Source organism: Hakea prostrata, chromosome 1 (genome assembly GCF_041222555.1).
Source record: "Hakea prostrata isolate BN-2017 chromosome 1, UWA_Hpros_2, whole genome shotgun sequence".
Classification (NCBI taxonomy): Eukaryota; Viridiplantae; Streptophyta; class Magnoliopsida; order Proteales; family Proteaceae; genus Hakea; species Hakea prostrata.
In genome coordinates this window covers 77,497,547-77,519,012 of record NC_142600.1, presented here as the reverse complement: position 1 = coordinate 77,519,012, position 21,466 = coordinate 77,497,547, and the positions used below count along the sequence as shown (strand labels likewise).

Genomic DNA, 21,466 nt, shown 5'->3' with positions numbered 1-21,466 from the left:
GATGACTTTGGACCTACCCTTTGATCTCTTTCCTTCAAAGTTTACGAATCAAGTTTAAGGTGAGTATGTTCACTCACAATTGATGTGATTACATTCATCATTATGATAGAAACTTGTATGTATGATTTAACTACTGTTTTAGGACTTAATCATTATTGTTATATTTCTATAATTACAGTATGTTATTTCATGACAAGATTTACATATTCATTATGAATGTGAATGATTGGATTGAGAATGGATTTGAATGATATTATTTATGGAATCATATTGTGATGTGATTGTCTAAGTTGTAATTGTGGAATGGGGAATGCCCTCTTGGCATTTTTGTCTTGGGACATTAATGGAGGTGGTATGGGACGCTTTCCTATGTTGCCCATTGATGCTTTTCGTGATTACTGGATGACATACCTAAGACTTGTCTAGATGTGTTTGGTTAGGAAAACCCCGTCATATCTCGCCCTATCTACGAGGGTATTGATGTCGAGTGACCGTGACAGTAATGGGGATTATGGGCACTCAAGACCGGTATCCGATCTATGAGAGGACATAATCACATTGTAGGGGGTTATTCATTGGTAGGGTCGCACATAATAAACCTAGAGCTCATGGGCACTCAAGACCGTTAGACAACCCGTGAGAGGACATGAGAGCTTCCCATTTATTATATGTGGATGACCAATAAGGTTAAGAGTCCGTAGTCTGAGTAGTTTGGTGCCATATAATACGATGACTCTAGGGAGGGAGATACTAGAACGAACTACCTAGGCACGGAAGGGAGGCAACGGACTGTCTAGGGCACGGGAGGGAAGTATCCGACTCCGAGATTGATATGACTCAGTAGATGACTTGCATTGGGCTAGGTATAACTCTGATACACGCCAATACTCATACCAATGGTGGAGTGAGAGAGTGGTGACTTAAACCCCAGCCATGGAATATCTGAGATGGATGCCCTAACCCAACTACTGCGAAAAACCCAAGATACAGAGATTGTTAAGGGAGAGTGACTAAGACTGCCTAGAGGAGTATGGTGTTCTATTTTAATGCGTGTCTGCCACTAGAGACTAGCATATAAAGAGTTAGAAGCATACTTGCATTATTGTCTCATATCGTATTGCATTGTGCTTATTCTTAACTGTTTGTAGTTGTCATTTGTGATTGAACTACTTGCTGAGTTCTTTTGAATTCATCCTTTGGGGACAATGTTTGTTAGATGACTATGTAGGTACAGAAGAGATCCTAAGCTTTGTGCAGAATACTCTTCCATATATGATGCAACTGCGAAAAGCAGTGGAGAAGTTGGTGACCGGTGGTATGACCTGAACACCGGTCTAGACTACTATGATAGCACCTATTGACAGTAGTAGACATTGTCTTGTTCGTTGTTGGGAATGTGAGCTGGATGTAGATCCTAAAAACCCAATGTGAAAAAGGCAAAGGTTGTAGAAGAAGAAGAAGAAGAACCAATGGAAGACTTAGACTGGTTCTTAGACTTCTTTATTCTTTTATGTTAATCAGTTGTAATACATTAGAGTTTCAATTACCTTTCTACTTTGACTTTAGAGTTGTTTCCTTTATACTCAATCAGTGATTTATTATTAGTAACTTTTATTCCACACTTTGATATTTGTTGTGATCTTTCTTAAAGATCCATTCTTGGTTGTTTCTTAAATAACATTTATACAATGATTATTCTTTGCTCTTGATTATAATATTGTGCTATATGGGACGACAATTGTTATGAATTGATCTTCGGGGCTGTGGAACACACCTCCAGGCATGGTACAAAATTCGGTCAAAAAATGCGAAACAAAACTCATGAGGACCGAAAAAAAATCCTCAATCTCGGTCGAAAACGTCGAAATTTCCCCAATGGATCGAAACGTGGGTGAACCAGCCTGAACCGGCAGGGGAAACTTGGGAAAATTCGAGAGTTTTGATCGAAACTTCATCAGTCTCGATCAAATCTCAAAACTGAGTTTTTTTTATTTAAGTGAACTGGCTGAACCAAACGGTTCACCTTAATAAATTCACCTTAATAAAAATTCTCATTCTTCGATCAAAACTCCGAAAACTCTAGGAAACCGGAGTTTCGATCGCGAAAAACAAGCGGAGCATGGAGTTCGAAACACCATTTTCCCACCTTTTTCGACCTTTTTTCATGATTTTGCATGATTTGTTTTTGTTGGGGGGGGGGGGGGGGGGGTGGGGGGGGGGGGCCCGGGGGGGGTCCTTTTTTTTTTTTTTTGGTCCCCGTTTTTGTTTTTTGTGGCCCCCCCCATCTATACTAGTGAGTTGGAGTGTTTAGAATCCTTCCCATCAATGATTTCGACTAGATCACGTCTGAAGATGGATTCTTCTATCTGGATCAAGGGCTGATTTTGTCGGATAAGATGAAGTGGATTTTAGATTTTTCTTCTTCTGTGATCTGGAGTGTGGTGACCTCTCTAGAGTTCTAAGGACGAAATTTGGATTTGAATCACCCCAACACTAGATTGAGGATGGGTGATCGAAAGTCTGAATTTTGGACTTGAAATTCTGCCCGAAAGAGGGGCGGTCGCTCAGGGCAATCGATTGACCCAACCAACCGCCACAAGCGACCGGCTGGGTCATAGTGGCTATATCAATGTTGTGTTTGCTCTATTTGGATCTCACACTTTAATGAAACTTCTTATCCCTAATCTAGATGATCTCTAAGATCTGTGGGAGTGGTAGTTTGAGAGACGTAATATGCTGAGGCTTCTCTCTATTACATGTTTAAACCAAAGGTGGGTTAACTTCTTTTTCTGGGAAATGCAAACTGCATTCAGTCTTTCCTAATTCATGATACAGCTGAAGAAGCCATTAGTTAACTCCAGGCAAGAACTGGATGGTTAGGGAATCAATAAACGCACAGAGGTAAGGATCATCTATAGGCTTTACAATTAAATATTCACTTCATTAGTATTATCATGTATTTTCAAAAGGAATGGATTTTTTTTATTATTATTGTTAGAAAAAGATAAAATCAAAACCACGGGAACAAGAGAGAGAAGGCCCCTTGTTGAGAAGCCTTCGTAGCCTGTTCTTAATGATCACTAAAAGCATTCAAAGTAGTAGGATTACATATGTCTAGATTAGCCCAACTGAAAGTGAGAAACACACCATCAGATCGCATTCGTTATCAAGGAGAGGCAACTAATCCAAAATTGAAATTCTATAACCTTCAGTATTTGTATATTTAAATAAATATAAGCTTAGGTCGGGGAGTTCGGGTCCACTCCATGGAGGGGACTTTCACAATAAGTTAATGGATATGTGTACTATTTTAATCCAAGGGCTACGGTAAATCCATTAACTACCCTTTGATTAGAATATTATACGTGACTAAATCCTATAATTCATTAAACACTCATTAGGAGGTTCCCTCCTAATAGACAACCCAAATACTAGTTGTTAAATTGCCCCCTCATCCTGTAATATGCTATAGATCAATCCCAACATTTCAAGAATTTTTTTTTTTTTTTTTTTTTTGAGAAAAGGAGACTTTATATTAATATAAATAAATAGAATACAAACAATAATACAGGATTAGGTTCTAAAGAATCTACAACCCTGTCGCTCTTCAGAGAGCTGAGCAAGCAAAGAGAGAGGATTCAACAAAATTTCTTGGTCCGACGTTGTCAATCCGGCTAAAAAATCAGCGCACCTATTAGTCTCCATAACACCATGCACCAAAATATACTCCTGAAACAAAGATCTCAAGTGAAGAATATCCTCAACAATGTGTAGTATCCCTCTTAGAACCTCATCCAATCAAATAGGCTTTCGAGAATAAATGTGTTTCTACCTTAGATCTGCTTCTCTGTTATTACCTTTATCAAATATAGTGCCACTGAAGTTTGATTAGGCAGTTCTTCCAGATGAATACAATCAGAAATGCATCATGAGCTTCCTTAGTATCCCAGTTAACAACATTATTAGCATAACACTATTTTATATGTACAAGTGTCAAAAGTCTTTCCAACTGAGCCAATGCTTAGGATTTCTGTGCAATAATTGCATCAAAAGGAAAAAAAAACAAAACATTATTGCCGCATAAAACCCAAGAGCAATGATTGATGTTCAACAGCAAATGAAATTGGGCAACAATTTTTCCTTTGGACAAAATCCGAATAAAAGATCTTTCATTTAAGTCAATAGGAGGAGGGTTGGTGCGTCAGGTCAGCAGCCGGCACCGGAAAAAATCTAGTCAAACCTTTTTTCATGGATTTGACATTATATGATAAAAGCTATGCTAGGGCGTTCTCCGACAAAAGAGCGCGCGCTACACTATGGCCCGGTGTGTGATAGTGGGCGGGTTAGCTAGGGCGTCCCCGGCTCGCATCGGCGCCGGATGCGGTGATAAGTAGGAGGGTTCGCGCCGTGGCGGTGGGTGAGCTAGTCCATAGCGTAGGATTGTTGGCATCTTGGAACATAGGATCTCTGCGGTAGAGCTTAGAATTGATAGATGTTTGAGGGAGGTTTGTAGCTTGCATTCAAGAGACTAGTGGAGGGGTGCCAAGGTTGGTGACTTTACTTTGGTATCTGGGATAAAACATAAATGGAGTGGGTATAATAGTGGATAGATTTAAAAATGATGTGGTGGTGTTAAGGTGGGTGTAGGTTTTGCTTGCTTGTTGGAGGGTTCTAATATAATTTGTGCATATGCACCTCGTGGACTAGATGAGTCTGCTAGATTTTGGGAAAATATGGGTGGATTCGAGGTTCGTCGGGAGATTATCTGAGGTGATTTTGGACATATTGGGATCAGAGGATATGAGAGTGTTCTGGAGGTTATGGTTTTGGAGAGGATGACGGGGATTTCTTTTGGATTTTGCTGCTTTTGATCTATCTATTATAAATACTTATTTCAAAAGAGAGATGAGCATTTAATTACTTTCAAGTGGACGATAGAGCCATGTTTCTTCCTAACTAGAGGACGTAGATTGTTGTGCAGGATTGCAGGTGATTCGGGGGCTTAGCCAACTAGATTTGTGGTCTTGGATATGTGCTTAGTCACAAGAACACATGGTCCAAGGTAAACTATCCCGAATAAGATGGTGGAATTTGAGGAGAGTACTCTAAATCCTTCGTTAATGAAGTAGTCAAACAAGGAATGGGATTTTAAAGGGGATACCAATACATGTGGAATGAGATGGCTATGTGTATTAGAAGTGGCTAAAGATGTTCTAGGTGAATCAGGGACCCATTCTTATAGGAGCGTGGTGGTGGGATAGTGGGTTCGCTGCCATTAGGAATAAGCTAGTTTTAAGACATGGCAAAGAACTAAGGATGTTGAGGATCTTCAGGTATAGGTTAGATAGAATGAAGCTAAGAAATTGCGGGAAAGCAGGGAGGAGTATGAAGAGTTATACAATAAGTTGGGCACAAAGGAAGGGGAAATCTATTTATGATAGCTAAGATGAGGGATAGGAAGAGTAGAGATCTTGACCATGTTAGATGTATTAAATGGAGATGGTGTATTAGTTTGTGAGGAGGATATTGAGTGGGAACCTATTTCTCTAGTTTACTATGAGCATTCTTCAGCACTTATGTTTGGACGATTACACTTTTCACCAGGCACGTGTCGAACTTATATCGTAATTTCGATGTCCGGTGGCTTTAAGGAGGATATTCGCAGACCAGGTCCGATGAATCCCATTGGTATGGGAGCTTAGGACCCATGGACTAGTTTGGTTGACTAAGTTGTTTAATAAGATTATGAGCACGGGGAATGCCGGTTTGGAGGAGAGTGTTGTGGTTCCAATTTACATGGAGATATTCAGTTGTAATAACTATAGAGGCATTAATTGATGAGCCATACGATGATTATGGGAGAGATATTGAACCCGGTTGGACACTTAACTACGATTCGGAGAACCAATTTGGGTTTATGCCGGGAAGATCTACACGGAGGCTATTTACTTAATTAGGAGACTTATGGAGGTATAGAGTGTGGGGACCTTCATATGGTATTTATTGACCTGAAGCTTATGATAGAGTCCCTAGAGCGTTAATTTGGCAAGTACTAGAGGGTGTTGCAAGTAAATATGTAGATATAGTTAAGGATATGTATGATGGTTCGGTGCTGTGTTAGGCGGGGGGGGGAGGCAAGTAATGAATTCCCGATACGGTTGGGCTACATCAAGGGTCACTTTAAGCCCATATATTTTGCACTTGTAATTGATGAATTAACCAAAGACATTCAAGATGAGGTCCCGGTGTATGCTTTTGCGGATGATATTGTGTTGATTGATGAAACCCAGTGGGGATTAATACCAAATTAGAATCATGGGAGTAGCTTTGGAATCAAAGGCTTTAAACTTAGTAGATCAAAGGCAGAATATCTAATTTGTAAGTAAGGGTGATTTAGAAGATGAGGTTTCCCAAAGAATTAAAATAGGGTGGATGAAGTGGAGAGGTGCATCCGGGGTCTTATGTGATCGGCGTATTCCATTAAAGCTTAAAGAAAATTTTATAGGACCGTTGTCCGACAGCTATGATGTCGGTGCGAGTGTTGGGCATTAAAAAGAATCATATAGATAAACTGTTCCAGAAATGAGGATGCTAAGATGGATGAGTGGCAAAACTAGAATGGATAAGATAAGAACGATCATATTAGGTTGGTCGAGAGTTGCTCCCATAAGTGATAAGCTTAGAGGAGTCGTTTGGGTGGCCGGCGTTCAACGGAGACCTATAAATGCTCCTGTTCGGAGAAGTGATATAATCCATATTGAAGGAACTAGAAGAGCTAGGGGTAGACCTAAGATAACCTTAGGAGAAGTGGTGAGAAAGGATATGTATAGCTTAGGCCTTGTATCTAGCATGGCCTTGAACAGAACCGATTGGAGGGCAGGAATCCATGTAGCCGACCCCATTTAGTTGGGAAAAGGCTTATTGTTGTTGTTGTTGTCAATAGGAATGTTGAAACAGTCCAATTTCCTAATCTGCAGTTAGTACAAGCATTTTTCTGTTTGGAACACATTTACATGTCTAACACTCATCAAATCTTCCAATAAATTGAGCAGCAACCATGCTGGATAACTTTGATAATGAAAATTTTCTAGTATTTTTTCTTCTTTTTCCCCTCTTTGGCGTTTCTCTTCTTCTTTTGCGGCTTTCTTGTTGTTTTATGCTTCGCAAATTTCTTGAACGTCTTCTTTTGCACGGGTATGCTGTGCTTCTTTTCACCTTCTGTACTTGTTCTAGGGATTGATAGTGTCTTTTCCCTCAAAATTTCGTCAGCTTCATGAGATATCTCACTTGTTGTAACTGTTATTTTCATGACTCCACTGTTATAAGATTGTGTTCCTGCCAAAAGTGTGTTGGGGGAGAAGGGGTGGTGGAAGGGGAGATTAAGAACACAACTATCTAGTCAGAAAATGTAGAAAAAGGAGTAACAAGAAGAAATTAAAAAGTGGTGGACTATGTTTGTGATCCCAGGAGGTTTGCACACAGTCCAACATGTGAGGCACACACGAGAAGTTGCCAATTGATATTAAACGACTAAAATACACTAGAACCATCCTATTGTCACAGATAATGGCAGTCATTTGTTTAAAAGATGTTTTTCTTATCTTACGGAGATGCTTGTGACATTCTTCTACCGAACAGTGAGGATATGATATAGACATGATGAATACCAAATTGACAGATGGAGTTCTAAAGACAACCCGACCTACCCCTCACATGACAAACACACCCCCCCCCCCCCACAAAAAAAAAAAAAAAAAGAAAACACACACACAGAAAAAGAAAAAAAGGAAAAAAAGATGTGTCCAGTTGAGATATTCTAACTTGGGTGTATTGCAATGTATCATACCAGAAACTGATGCAGTCAGCTCAGTGTCTTCTTCCTGTTCGTTGCCATCACCACCACTTTCATCAAGTCCTACATCACTGGATGGTCGATCTCCACCATATAGAACACGCTCTTTCTCAAGTTTCCTCTGCAACGAATACACAAAAGCCAGGTAAGGAACACAAACCCGAATTTATAATGTCACCAAATTGGTAACCACTTTCAGTTTTGAGTGTGGCATGCTAAGGGTTCAACAATTTGAACAGTTGTAGGGGCAGTTTGGTTAAACTTAAGGTCAGTTTGAAAAACCTCCCTTGCTAATCCCCAGCAGACCTAACAACTGAAAATGGTCAATCCATTTCAATTGGTTCACAGAATCAAGATGTCACAGCTTTTATCAGAAATCCAAAAAAAAATATTCCATCTAAAACACTTAAGATTGTTATTAATTTCTATTATATAGTGATACTTTAATGTTATCACTATACATGATACTAATTTAATTGAATAATACACTCTAAACAAAAATTTATAGGGTCTCCAATAGAAAATCGTGGAATAGTAGAATAACAGCAGCAGGGAGTTCCTCTCTCAGCAAAATTGTCAGATAGTTGCGAATTATATGAGAAACATGATGCTGATTTCAGTGGACAACAGAAAAAATAGAAAACTAATTGTGTCAATCGGTTCCATTCTGGTTTTGGGGTTTGATTGTGGCTCAGGCAAAAAAACAGCATTAACAATATAAAACCCAATTGTTTCGTAACCTCAGAACTGAAACTGGACCAAAACGGTTCAGCATTATCCAGTTCCCATTGGTTTACCGTATTTGGTTTTTCCTCGGCTCATATACGATTTTAAGAATTCATTTTAACTTATTCGGTTATGTTGGATTCACTTATGAGTTTATCTGGACTTGGGGGTACCGCTACAAGAAAAATGATAACTATAACAGTTCTTTTGTCACAGTAATAATATTCCATAAAAAAGGGGCTAATTATGACATTTTCTGGTCTAGCTAAAAGTACATATTTTTGCAATAGAAGCAAAGTTCCATCGTAAATGGCTTTAATACAATAGAGTTTTGATTATTCATATATAGTTGGTTTTTTTCCAATGATCATTAGTTCTATGGAGAGTTGGTTATTTGATCATTAATTCTGTCATCTAACCTAAGTCGTTTTTACCCTTTTTTATTATCTAATATCAATATTTTGGTTTCCAATCCATTTACAGGTCTACCTTCCTAGCCCTTCCCCCTCCCTTTTCTTTCTTCTTCTTCCTGTAACTTTGCAGTACTGGAATTTCCAGAAACTAAAAACCAAAGTGCAGGAGCATTGTAAACCTAAGATTTCCCAACCCTAGACCTAGACCCACCCCCTTTAGGATTTAGACACCCCTCCTTAAACCCTACCTAAGACCCTAAGTTTCAGCCCCTCCCTTGTCCTCTAAACCCTAGAAAATTCTGCAATTCATCTTCTTCATTAGAAAACCCTAAACCCTAAATCTCCCTGACCCCTAATCCAAACCCTAGATTCTTAAGAAACCCTGAGTTTCAAAATCTAGACTTAAAGTTCAATTCTAAAATTTAAATTAAAGCAAGGTTCTGACTTGGCACTCTCAACCCTAGCTGAACCTAACCCTACCCCTTTCCCAACTCTAGAAACCCTTACCCAGTCTAATTCCCTCAACCACAGGGTCATACAAACCCTAAAAGACTTCTGATTCACTTGAAAAAAAACCTGAGGGTGGCCTAAACCTTGGCCTTGAATCAATCAATTAAACCCTAGATCTTGGTTCACATCATTCACTCTGATGGTTTTGGATTATTCTGTAGGAATCAGATACAGTTGCCCAACTTAGTGCGGGAATAGAATGCAACTGTGAAGATATAATGAAATCCGATTTGGTACTAATAAAAAATAAATAAATAAAAGGTAAATTGTTCATTTTTGAAGACTGAAGGACGTCCAAGGGAAGGGTTTGACAGTTCGATAAATCTAGCTGGTAAAAAGAAATTCAGTCTGCTATAAGAGTCCAGTTACAAATAAGGAAATAAAGTGCCTTTCATGGACAGTTATGAATATACTGTATTTACAACAAATATAAATATGGGTACTATAGATGTGGCATATCATCAAGGGATGATCAAGGGTGATTCCTCATCAGAGGTTAAAACTGTAGTGCAACAATTACCTCCTTGTTAATTTTAGACATCAAATTTCATATGACATTGTAACAAAAAATTAACAGCAGATCCAACCATGGGATCAGCTTTATCTTTGGAGATGTTGAATGGAGAAGATTAAGGGTTCTAATCAAATTCAAAATCTGCATCTGAGTGTTGGATGTATCTAATACCCCACGTAATGTTTAATATTTTATTAAAGATTGCAATAAGAAACAATAGGTTATGAACCAAACTCATAATTTATTGACCCAGGCCTAAACTAACAGATCCTCCGTGGTTTACATGAAGAGAAGTATTAGTAGAGCCAAGGTTCATTTGGTCAAAAGTTGGCTCAAAAAGACCTTAATTAGATGTTGGTTCAATTCCAGGTTAAACCATGGAGAGGACAGGTTCGATAAGGTTTAGTTCAGTTTGATTGGTTGGACTCAGGGTTGAACCAGGGAATGTAAAATGAATTGGTTTAGGACTGGTTCATTAGATTTCATCTAATGGATCATTAATGGGTTCAATTAGACCTGAACTGAAAATTTAATAAGGCTAGAGTTCTGAAAACCATGGTTTAGAGCTGGTCTATTAGATGGGTTTATTTGGAACTGCAAGCATATTGATGGATTAATTTTAAACCAATGGGCTGGTTTATAAACAGATTTGGGGGTTCTTCATTATGATATTTAAGCTCATAACCTAGTTAAGAAACGATTGACGACGAGAAGGCAATGTGGAGAAGCTGAAGAGAAGAAGGGGTCGTTTAGGTGCTGCTGAGATGAAGAAAGTGGAAGTAATACTCGCCTACAAGCTGAACCTAACAAACCAAAGGATCAATGCATTAGAGAGGGATCTTTAATCACAAGCATTGAGTTCAACTCTGAGGTAAGAATTGAATCTAACAGAGGATTTAGTTTCATCAATGACTCAAGGAAAAAGTTAAGTTCGTGAAATTGAAAGAGGATTGAACATATACATGCTGAATTTGAGTTTTCTGAAAGAAACCAAGGGAATTCTCGGTTAAATGGTAATAATACTTGAAATTGATGAAACCTCATTTTAGGACAATCCAAGGGTCGAGTTTGAACCCATATACGATATACTTGCATCTGCAAATGAGATTTCCGGGTTTCTTCATGAAAACTCCCCAAAATCGAGCTGAAATAAGTGTAGCAGAGCCATGAGCGGCCCGCCACTCACTTGTGCGGCGCATTCCTGTCACTCATGCTTTGCCTTGAGCTACAGCCTGATAAGCAGCAAGCCACCCTGTGATTTGTTGATTTTGGTTTTGGGGCCTAGAAAACCCTATTTTTGGCGAATTAGAGAGGGTTAAGTGGGTGTTGGAAGATTACTTAGGGAATCATATCCCTATATTATTACCTATATTCCCTCCAAGTTTAACCCACAATAACCCTATAAACCCTAGTTTCCCATCTCAAGGAATTTACCCCATATCTCCCATGGGAAGAACTAAGTATCCTTGGTACCCTAAATATCATTTAAAAACTTATGGACTTCATACTACAAAGCCATAGCATAACCTTTTTCCGAAAAACCAAACTAGCCAAATCCATCCTTACTAGCAAAATCATCCCATCATAATCCGTATCACAAATAACCTCCATATCCCATGACTGAAATTTCAAGAGACCCCTTCTTAGTTGCATGAGTTGGTTCTCTGAAAAGAACTTCCAAGAGGTAACCTCTCATTAAATTGGGGCTGCAACAACCCATGTTACAAATAAACCCCATATCCGATAACTAAAATTTCAAGAAATCCTATCTTGGTTGCATATGAGTTGGTTCTCTTAAAAAAACTTGGAAGAAGTGGCCCCACTAAATTGTGGCTGCATCCCCCCCTCCTCTCTCTCTCCTTCAACCTCCTTGTCTCTCTCTTCCCTACTTTTCTTCTCCTCCCAGAGATCTTTCTATCTCTTATGTCCTTCCATTCTTTTTATTTCCACTAATTTCTTTTCTCAGGGATCGTCAATCAAATAATGCTACAACAACCAATCAAACCCTATTTTTGTGGATGCCAATTGAGGCCATTTTTTAGGATGAGTTTTCTTTAAGAGGAAAAAATTGATGTAGCACAACCAATTACTATTCCCGCTATAATACCATGAACAAAAGCACATTTGCTAGGCCCCAAGTCCAATTTGCATCGAGATAAAATAGGAAATGTTGTTCTGAGTTTTAGAGATACTGTATGGTTTTATTATTTAGAGCAAATTGCTCCAGCACCTGAAAACAAATGTCTTTAAACATTGACACCCCACTTTATCTTTGAAAAGCATGGCCCCAACGCCATTAGAATGGTTAGTGTACAGTTGTAAAGACCATTACACCCTGATGCATAATGGGGTTTAAAAACAAATAAATAAATAAACCTCATCTACCCTTCTCCATTAGACTTATTCTCCAACAAGTCTTCATGATTTCCTTCTCACCCCAACCTCTTTCTTTTCCTTAGTCTTTCATTAGGATATTTGGGTAATATCACATTAATTCAAAGGGTAATTTTGGGATTAAGAAAATGATGGTTTAACAGTATCAATAAGGATTGGACTGATGTGGCCATGTTTAAAGGTCTCTATTCCGGGGTAACAGAGCAATTTCTCTATTATGTATTTACCGAGATAATTATGTAAGTAGAATTCTAGTTTGGTTAGGTTACATAGCTAGTTTTCTTGAAAGGATGTTTGTTTTATTATTTAAAGCTTGAGTAATGCATGTGCGCGCACTTCCCCCACTCCCCAATCTCCTTTTCTCTTCTTATGAGTCTTGTTCTCCCTCTTCCCTTGCTACAAGATTCCTCTCAGGTTTTCCTTTCTTCTCCCTATCTACTATATCCTTCCTTCTCTATTTTTCCCCCAATTAATATTCCTAAGCTAAATATCGGGACAGTAATAATGTTCATGAGCAAAGTGAATAGTGTTCTTGAAGTGAACAAGGGCCATAACTTGGCCGAAACCCTAAAGTGGACCCCAAGGCCACTCCAAAGTGGCACCCCTAGGGCTGGCCAAATCCTCAAAGAGGGGTATTCTGGTCAATTTCAGAGCCAATTATCTGCTGGTTTGAATTTAATTTCCGAAGTCCAGTCTTATCTGAATATCCTAGTTTGATTTGTTAGTTGAGTTCTTAAGTCCTTAGGATTGTTAATTGAGTTCTCAAGTCCTTAGGAGTCTTTTGTTAAAGTAGGACTCTTTTAGGTAAGTTTATTTCAAGAAGAGTTCCTTTAATATATGTGATTGTTATTTAATTGTAGAAGGGTATCCTAATTTATAAAAGAAACCCTAATTAAGTTGGTTTCTAAATTCTAGTTGAGTCCAAATAGAGTCTCCCGGTTTGAGTTAAGTTCTTTCTTTTTGATGCAAGGCTATAAATAAGCCAGCCTATGCAAGTAAACATAAGTCTGCATTGAATAAAAATTGAATACTGACTGTGGGAAATAGGTTGTGGCTCTCTTTGGGAGGGCCACGACAGATTTAAGAATCTTGATTCAAGTTGCAGCAGCTTTCTTCAACAAATCAGCAAGCCTTTTCCTTCTGTAGCAGTAGAAAAAGTACATACCAACACCTCCAGTCCCATCGTGGCCCCTCCCCTATTTCTCTCTTGTGCACCTAGGAAACCCCACCAACCCCCCCCCCCCACACACACACACAAAAAAAAAAAAAATTGCAGCCCCTATCCCCTTCCCCCCCCCCCCCCACAGCACCCTTGAAGGCCTCCCCTACCCCCTGTGACACTCCCCTGCCCCTCCCCCACCTCTCCCCTCACCTGCAGCTCCCCCATTCCCTCTCTTCTATCTATCACACCCCTCCCACCCCCTTTACTGACTTGCGGCAATCTGAAAATAGAAAAGAAAAAAGAAAAAAGAAAGAAAAGAAAAGAAAGATTAAAAAGTTTCCCAAGATCTTTTCATTCCTTCAAAGATTAAGCCCATAGTCACACAAGATCTTCCCTATGACTTACCAAAACAAACTTATTCCTTTCATTTTCCCATTATTAACCCAGTTGGTTTTGTCAGACCAAATCTTGTTCAAAACCCTACCCATGGGAATTTTGCAAAACCCTAACTTTCACTGCCAACCCATAAGATCCCAATTTTATCTCCTTGTCCCTCCCTACAATTTCCATCTATATTAGAACAACCAATATTAATCCTAATTTTCTCTAGGATCTTTCCATAACTTCTTTAGAGATCCACAAACATCCCATAAGATTTTAGGCTTAGTTGCTAGAAGATTCTGGGCAAACCCTCAATTTCAGGGAAACCATCCTAGGAACCCTAACCATAAAATTGGGTTCACATCATTTGGTATCAAAGCTATAATTCCAGCAAATCCAAGTACTAAAACATCAAAACTAGATGAACTAGCAGTCGCCAAGGCCATGGAAGAATTAGCAAACAATCCCAGTATTGAAAGTTACTTTGAGGTATGGCCCATCAACGAACTTCCTTTACAAGATTCTTGTATCTGAAGCTGAAGATGAAGACCGGAGGAGGAGCAGTTTGTTCCACACTCAATTGAAGGTTGGAAAATCACAGTCAGAGCTATAGTAGACAATGGGTGCAGTGCTAACGTGGTGTCTAAGCTTTCTATCCAAAGGTCCAAGCTTCGAGTGGAAGAACATCTCAACCCATATCAAGTGAAATTTCTCAACGATGAGATTCTCAGGGTAAAATTCAGATGTTTAATACCATTAATCTTCATTATTATTCTAAAGAAGTTTGGTGTGATGTAGTCATCGTCATGATGGGAGGGACCCCCTCTCCCAGCGGATGGTGCATCAACTAATCCTGCTTAGAAGTTTGGTGTGATGTAGTTACCATGAAAGTAACTAATGTGATCTTGGGTAGACCTTCGCTTTATGATAATGATGTAACAATTCATGGGTGGGAAAATATTTGTAAAGTTAAACACAAAGGGAAAAACATTGTATTCGTCCCCATAAATCTTCAAGAGGAAGCCAGGAAAAGAAAGGTTCACAGTTCAACCCAGGAGGAACCCAACACCCAACAGCAACCTCTAGTTGTCCCCACCAAAGATCTTAAAGGTCCCAAGGAGAAGCATGGTTAAATGCTAGCACTAGCTATTAAGTCAAAGAATTCTTAACTTGAAGAAGAACCACCACCACAAATCTAAGAACTTCTCCAAGAACATTCAGACCTTAGTCCCAAAGGTGAAGGTGAAGTCAGGAAGAGGCAGGCCCTCAGAGCAACCCAGAAAGATTCCACTACCAAAACGCAGCACTTGGTGGATCCAGAATCTAAAGGACCCAGCTGAGAAAGCAACCAAGGCCTGACTCCACCAAAGGATATTGAAGGACCCACTCTAGCAGTTCAGCCTGAAGTTAGCCACTTCCATTCCAGGAGGTTTTGCAAGTAGATGACAGCACCCTGAGTGACTACACAAGCTAGGCTGAATCCTCTCAGACGGACAGAAAGTCATCCACACCATGTTAGAAGCTTACTCCAGAAAATGTGCCAGAAAAGATTGAAAAAAAATACCCTAGGATCACTTAGCAAGAGAGTCTAATCAAAGAAGGAGAGTTACTGTCCCCAACATTCACCCACTCACTCATAACACAGAGGCCCCATGGCCACCCCGAGAGGCAGCCCTAGAAGATCCCATCGATGAGGTACCCACTCTACGAGAGGTTCCCTATGCCCTTGACACTAAGAGTAGACTGTTGCTACCCACAGACATCAGGATCACATCAGCCCCTATTCCATGCAAGATTGGATGTCCCTATGGTCTCAAAAGTTTTCTTGGAGGAGTACCGGCAAGGAAGAAACACACTCTAAGGCCCCTAAGATTGAAAACTTCATCCCCACCAGTCCTACCTTACTAGGGTTCTGTCCAGGAAAGGTGCAATGGCCACACATATGCTACTTCCTCCCCACGGCAAGATGCAAGGACAAGTCAACACTAGAGATTTCCAAAAGAATCAAATCAAGAGCATTCGATCAGCACAATCATCAGGAGATAAATGCTTTTGAGAAGAGGAGAATTGATGAGAACAAGGGCCCACCCTCTGGCCAAAACCCTAGAGTGGGCCCCCAGGCCATTCCAAGAGGCATACCTAGGGCTGGCTGAACAGTCAAAGAAGGGTATGTTGGTCAATTTCAGTCCTAATTATCCACTGGTGAATTTAATTTTCAGAGTCCAGTCTTATCTAGAAGTTTTAGTTTGATTTGTTAATTTGAGTTCTTGAGTCCATAGGAGTCTTTCTTTGACATAGGATTTTAGATAAGTCAGTCTTTTATTTAAAGAAGAGTTCCTTTCATTTAAGCGATTGTTATTTATATGTAGAAGAGTATCCTAACATATAAAGAAACCCTAGTTAAGTTGGTTTCTAAATTCTAGTTAAGTTCAGATAAAGCCTCCCAGTTTGAGTTCAGTTCTTTTTTAAATAAGCCTATAAATAAGCCAATCTATGGTTGTAAACCTAAGTCTGCATTGAACAAAGATTGAATATTATTTGTGGGAAACAGGTTGTGGTTCTCTTTGGGGGGGCCACAGCAGATTTAAGAATCTTGATTCAAGTTGCAGCAGCCTTCTCCTTCTCTAGTAGTAGAACAAGTACCAAACACCTCCAACACCATCACAGCCCTCCACTTCCCTCTTTTCTGTCTCGCACCTAAGAAACCCCCCCCCCCCCCCTGCTCCATCGAGCCCCTATCCCCTTCTCCCCAACTGCCAACAGCACCCTTGAACCCCTCCCCCACTGCCCACGACACTCCCCTGCACCTCCAACACCTCTTCCCTCCCCTGCGGCTCCCCGCCATTCCCTCTCTTCTCTCTATCACCTCCTTTACTGACCTGCAGCAATCTGAAAATAGAAAAGAAAGAAAATAAAATAAAAGAAGAAAGATTAAAAGATTGCCCAAGATCTTTTCTTTCCTTCAGAGACTAAGCCCATAGTTACCCATAACAAACCTAATCATCCCATTCCTTTTCCCATTATCAACCCAATTAGTTTTGTCAAACCAAATCTTGTTGCAAAACCCTACCGATGGGATTTGTTAAAGCCATAACTTTCCCTACCAACCCATAAGATCCCAATTTTAACTCCTTGTCCTTCCCTACCATTTCCATCTATTTTAGAACAACCCATATCAATCCCAATTTGTCTCTAGGATCTTCCCATGACTTCTTTAGAGATCCACAAACATCCCCATAAGATTTTAAGCTTATTTGCTGGAGGATTCTGGGCGAACCCTTTATTTTAGGGAAACCATCCTAGGAACCCTAACCCTAAAATTGGGTTCACATCAGTTCTAGCCCCCTGTTCTTCAGTTTTGGTCATATTGCAGCAGTCCAAGTTGACTGGTCAAAGTTATGGACCAACGAAACCTTCTAGCTGGTACAGCTGGCTGGTTGAGCCGGCCTCCAATGCTGGTTCAAATCAGGATTCCTTGGCTGGTTCCAACCTCTCCAGGTTCTACATCACATCTACCCCTAAGAAATTAAAAGTCCATCTTCTTAATTAAAAGCTACAAATTACAAATACAAAATGGGGAGCTAAAATTGTGGTTAGAACCTGTTTACGGGCCATGATACGCTTGAGTCTTTCCTTCTCCTGTATGTTTTTCTCAGCTTCCTTTCTTCTCTTCTTCTTCCTCTTGTGAAACCCAGAGACATAGTCCCTGTTCAACCAAAAGGTCCAAAACCCCAAGTTCAAGAATCATGTTAATCAAAGAAAAAAGCCCAAGATAACTTACAGCTCAGAAAAACAAAAAAGTACCTGAGATCCTTGTCATCAAATGTAACAGAAAGAGTTTTATTTTTGAGTGCTCTCTTCTTTATGTGAAGTGCCTTAGAGCATGGGAATTTGTCACTAATTGCTACTGATGCCTCTTCGACCCCTCCCTTCATTATCTCACCTTTGGAATGGCAAACCGCCTATAATATCAACCTTCATAAGCTCGGGAATGACATCATATAGGTCAGTTCACAAGGGAATCAAAAGTGTCATGGTAATAATGCTTCTAAATAACCCGGCAAAATAAAACATGTATGACATTGATACAATCTGTGTAGGACACAGCCAACCTATAAGCTAAAATATAGATAGATATTGACTGTATCATAGACATCCACCACAAATAAAAACAAAACAGTAGAGCAAATAACAAAGCCACCCCAAACCGGAACACTTTATTCACGGACACCCCAATTTGAATTTACAAACCATACACTACCAGTTTTGTTAGAACTATTTTCACTAAAGACAAAAAGACCATTAAACCCTCATGTCGAATGGTTAAGAGTAAGGTAAAAAGGCCTATGTAGCTTTCCACCTTCCCCTATCCAATTCTTCTTTAGGCTTTTGGATCAAAAGATAGCATATCAAAACTCCAGGCTTTCTGTCCGTGTGCCTCATTCCCTTTAAGATCAGGAGAACTTTGATCTCTGAGTACTAACTCAAGATAAAGCAAAAGCCTACGGATCTATATTGGTCTCTTCCTCTCTCCCTCTCAGAGTACCTTCTCCAACATTCTTTTCTTTTCACTATATTGGTCTCTTCCTCTCTCCCTCTCTTTGGTTTCAACCCTGAGGCTAGATTTAGTTCCCTTTTTATCGCAATTTTTGAGATATTACCTCAGCCATTAATGACAATCAAGCTTAATTTGGCATTTTGAATCTGAGGAAGAATGAATGATGTTCCAACAGGGTGTAAGAAGTAAGAACTATCAGACTGCATACTAGATAAGACCAGTATAATTTTGAAATTGAAATCCCGAGGATGGAGGTGCTTGTCATACATCGAGAAATTAAACAAACCTACTGAGGGCTAGTCAATATCTACCAAGTTGCTGAATACAACATGGTTTTTGTAAAAGCCAGATTACTTCTAATGAAGGTTTCCAGAAATAATGCATCATTGACATTATCAATTTGTTGGAACAAGTCAACTAAGCAGAAATTGTTTAAGGTTGACATCAGATTACATGTGAGGGCATAGTTCCCCTAGTGGTCACCATAGTTGTCACGGCGACAATGTGATGCAAGGCGGTTTTAGCTAGTTGAGGCGATGAGTCGACGAGGCACCCTCCAAGGCGCTTTTGAGGCGGTCAAGGCGTTTTAAGTGAAATTTTTACTTTTTAGTGTACATCTCATACACTAATTCCATTAATTCTCAACTCTCTAAGTATCAAGTTTCCTGATTTTCCCATTGCAACTAAAGTTTCTGAAATTCTGATTCCTATACTGAGTCATTCTTCTTCTGAACCTCATTACTGTTTACTTCATAATCAATAATTTTGGTCATTCTTGATTTTATATTCTGAACTCTAAAATCCCTAATCCAGATGTTCTGTCTTGATTTCTAATTTCCCAATCACCCAATCAGAAGAGCAAAAGCTCCCTAACATGAGAAAAAGCCCATTCTGGCTCTTGAATTTATTCTTCCGCTAGAATTCCAGTATATCGTCAAGTATGGAAAACCAGTCAATCAAGACAACTAACTGATCCAAGTCTAAACCAAAATACTGCAGGTTTTCTGTGGCTGTTTGCAGGGACCTACTAGTAGCAATGGTGATCTAATTAATAAGAACGACAGGGTGATCAAAAGCACACAAGCCAATAACCAGCAAGTAAACGGTAAACCCAAACATCAATTTTAATGCAATCATCTTGATAGGCTAAATGAATGTACACAAAGGAAAAAATCCTACGATTTCATCAAAGATATAAATAGGAAAAGAAGGCGAGTCGAGAAGTTACAAACTTTAGCTGTCTGCTACAGTGCTGCCAACTCGAGAGCGACCGAAAGCGAGAAGCATACAAAGGAAAATTTTCTTGCTCTTACAGTCTTCCGCTGCCGCTGGAGGTTGCTGGCTTGCTGCCGCTGCAACTAAGGTGGCTTTTGTATGACGAAAAAAAAAAAAAAGCAGAAATAAGAGAGTCGCAGGTGTCGCTAGCAGTTGCAGAAGTAAAAGCAGTTCTACTGCTGTCGCCGGTGATGTCTCATGCTGTCGCCGGTGTCACTGGTGGTGGTCGTCGTCGATCGTCTGGAAGAGAGTAGCAGAAGGAGAGGCAGGAAGAAGAGAGACGTTAGGGATTAGCGAATTAGGGATTTCGGGTTTTCACTCGACAAATTCTCGATTTTTCACTTTTGTTTGTGTGCGCTTTTTTTTTTTTTTTTTTTTTTTTTGGTTAATGAATTAATCTAACAATTGATCCCATGTAACATTTATATAAGCATTCAACCATTAGATTATTTTCAATTGAAATCTAATTTTCAATTTATTTTTTGCCTATGATTTGGAATAAAAAATTGTGATTTTTTAAAATCCCATAAGGCGGTTGCCTTAGGGTCTGAGGCATCTGAGGCGCCCGGGGCAATGCCGAGGCAACGCCTCAAAGCCTGAGGTGACCGCCTTATGGGCTCCAACTGAGGCTGAGTATCGCCTTAGACCCTCTAATGCCGCGAGGATGTAAGGCGTCACCTTGACAACTACGATGGTCACAGAATAATAGTAACGGTTTACTGGAAAAGACTTGCTTTAATCAATTCATTTTCCATTAAGTATATCTCATGATATGAATAGAAATTACTTGATTGCATATGAGAACGTATAATTGAAAAAAATAATTTTCCCCCTTCATGTATTAAGCATGCATACATGACTTTAGAACCAACTCATATCGATTTCCCTACTGACTGGTGTATTAATACATTTTATGTTTACAAGGGAAAAAGAAATGCCTATTACAAAGAAGAGAATTGCCAGCAGCCCACTCTCTTAAAAGATGGTGGTTTTCTTTTTGGAAACTCCCCCTTCATCCTAAATTTAAATTGTTTTTTTGGCGCCTGTTAAATACAGGGCTTCCAGTGAAAGAAATTCTCTCTAAATGGATACCGATGAATCCGATATGTGAAAAAAATGTGTAGTCTTTAGGGCATATTTTCATGTCTTGTGACTAGACAAAAAGAATATGGGCTGCTGGACCCTTAGGTTTAAGGACTGAAAGATTGACACAGGGGACTATTATGGATTTCTGCAGCTCTTTTATTCTAAACCCTAGGTTTGGAAAAGATACACAGCAATGGATGGCATCGGTCTTCATAATAACATGTTATTTTGTATGGAAGGAAAGGAATAATAAAATCTTTAATAAAGTCAATCCCAATCCAAGCGGTGTTACACAACACGGCTTAGATGGATCCAAGGCTTAAATTTATTTCTTCCTGATTATCAAGATGCCTCAAATAGTGAGACCAGTGTCATAAGTGATAAACCAAACACTTGTATTTGTAGAATTTTAACTAATATGTATCAGTTGTCTTTCTTGATATGTGCAGGGGTACATAACACAGATCTAAATAGCGTGGGATGGAGCATTGGCCTTTTTGCGAAAGGAAGACTAAGTTATGCTAGTACTGGAAGAATAGGGGAAGGAAAGGAAAGGTAGACAAAGCCATACTAGTTGGGATCAAGGATGGTTTGG

General features: G+C 39.5%; 1 protein-coding gene across 2 annotated transcripts; it reads right to left on the bottom strand.

The window, feature by feature from the left end:
• Positions 1 to 6,718: 6,718 nt before the first annotated feature.
• On the bottom strand, positions 6,719 to 20,117 carry LOC149030240 (ribosomal RNA-processing protein). Of its 2 annotated transcripts, none has more exons than XM_089142539.1 (5): positions 19,743 to 20,117; positions 17,757 to 17,927; positions 17,553 to 17,658; positions 7,847 to 7,973; positions 6,719 to 7,335 (listed from the first exon to the last, which is right to left on the bottom strand). In XM_089142539.1, exons 2-5 carry the CDS (start codon positions 17,885 to 17,887, stop codon positions 7,088 to 7,090), a joined length of 612 nt encoding a protein of 203 aa, XP_088998665.1. In that variant the 5' UTR covers positions 17,888 to 17,927; positions 19,743 to 20,117; the 3' UTR covers positions 6,719 to 7,087. The 2 variants fall into 2 exon arrangements, with proteins under 2 accessions (XP_088998665.1, XP_088998664.1); XM_089142538.1 differs by having other exon boundaries at positions 6,720 to 7,335; positions 17,757 to 17,914.
• Positions 20,118 to 21,466: the final 1,349 nt, after the last annotated feature.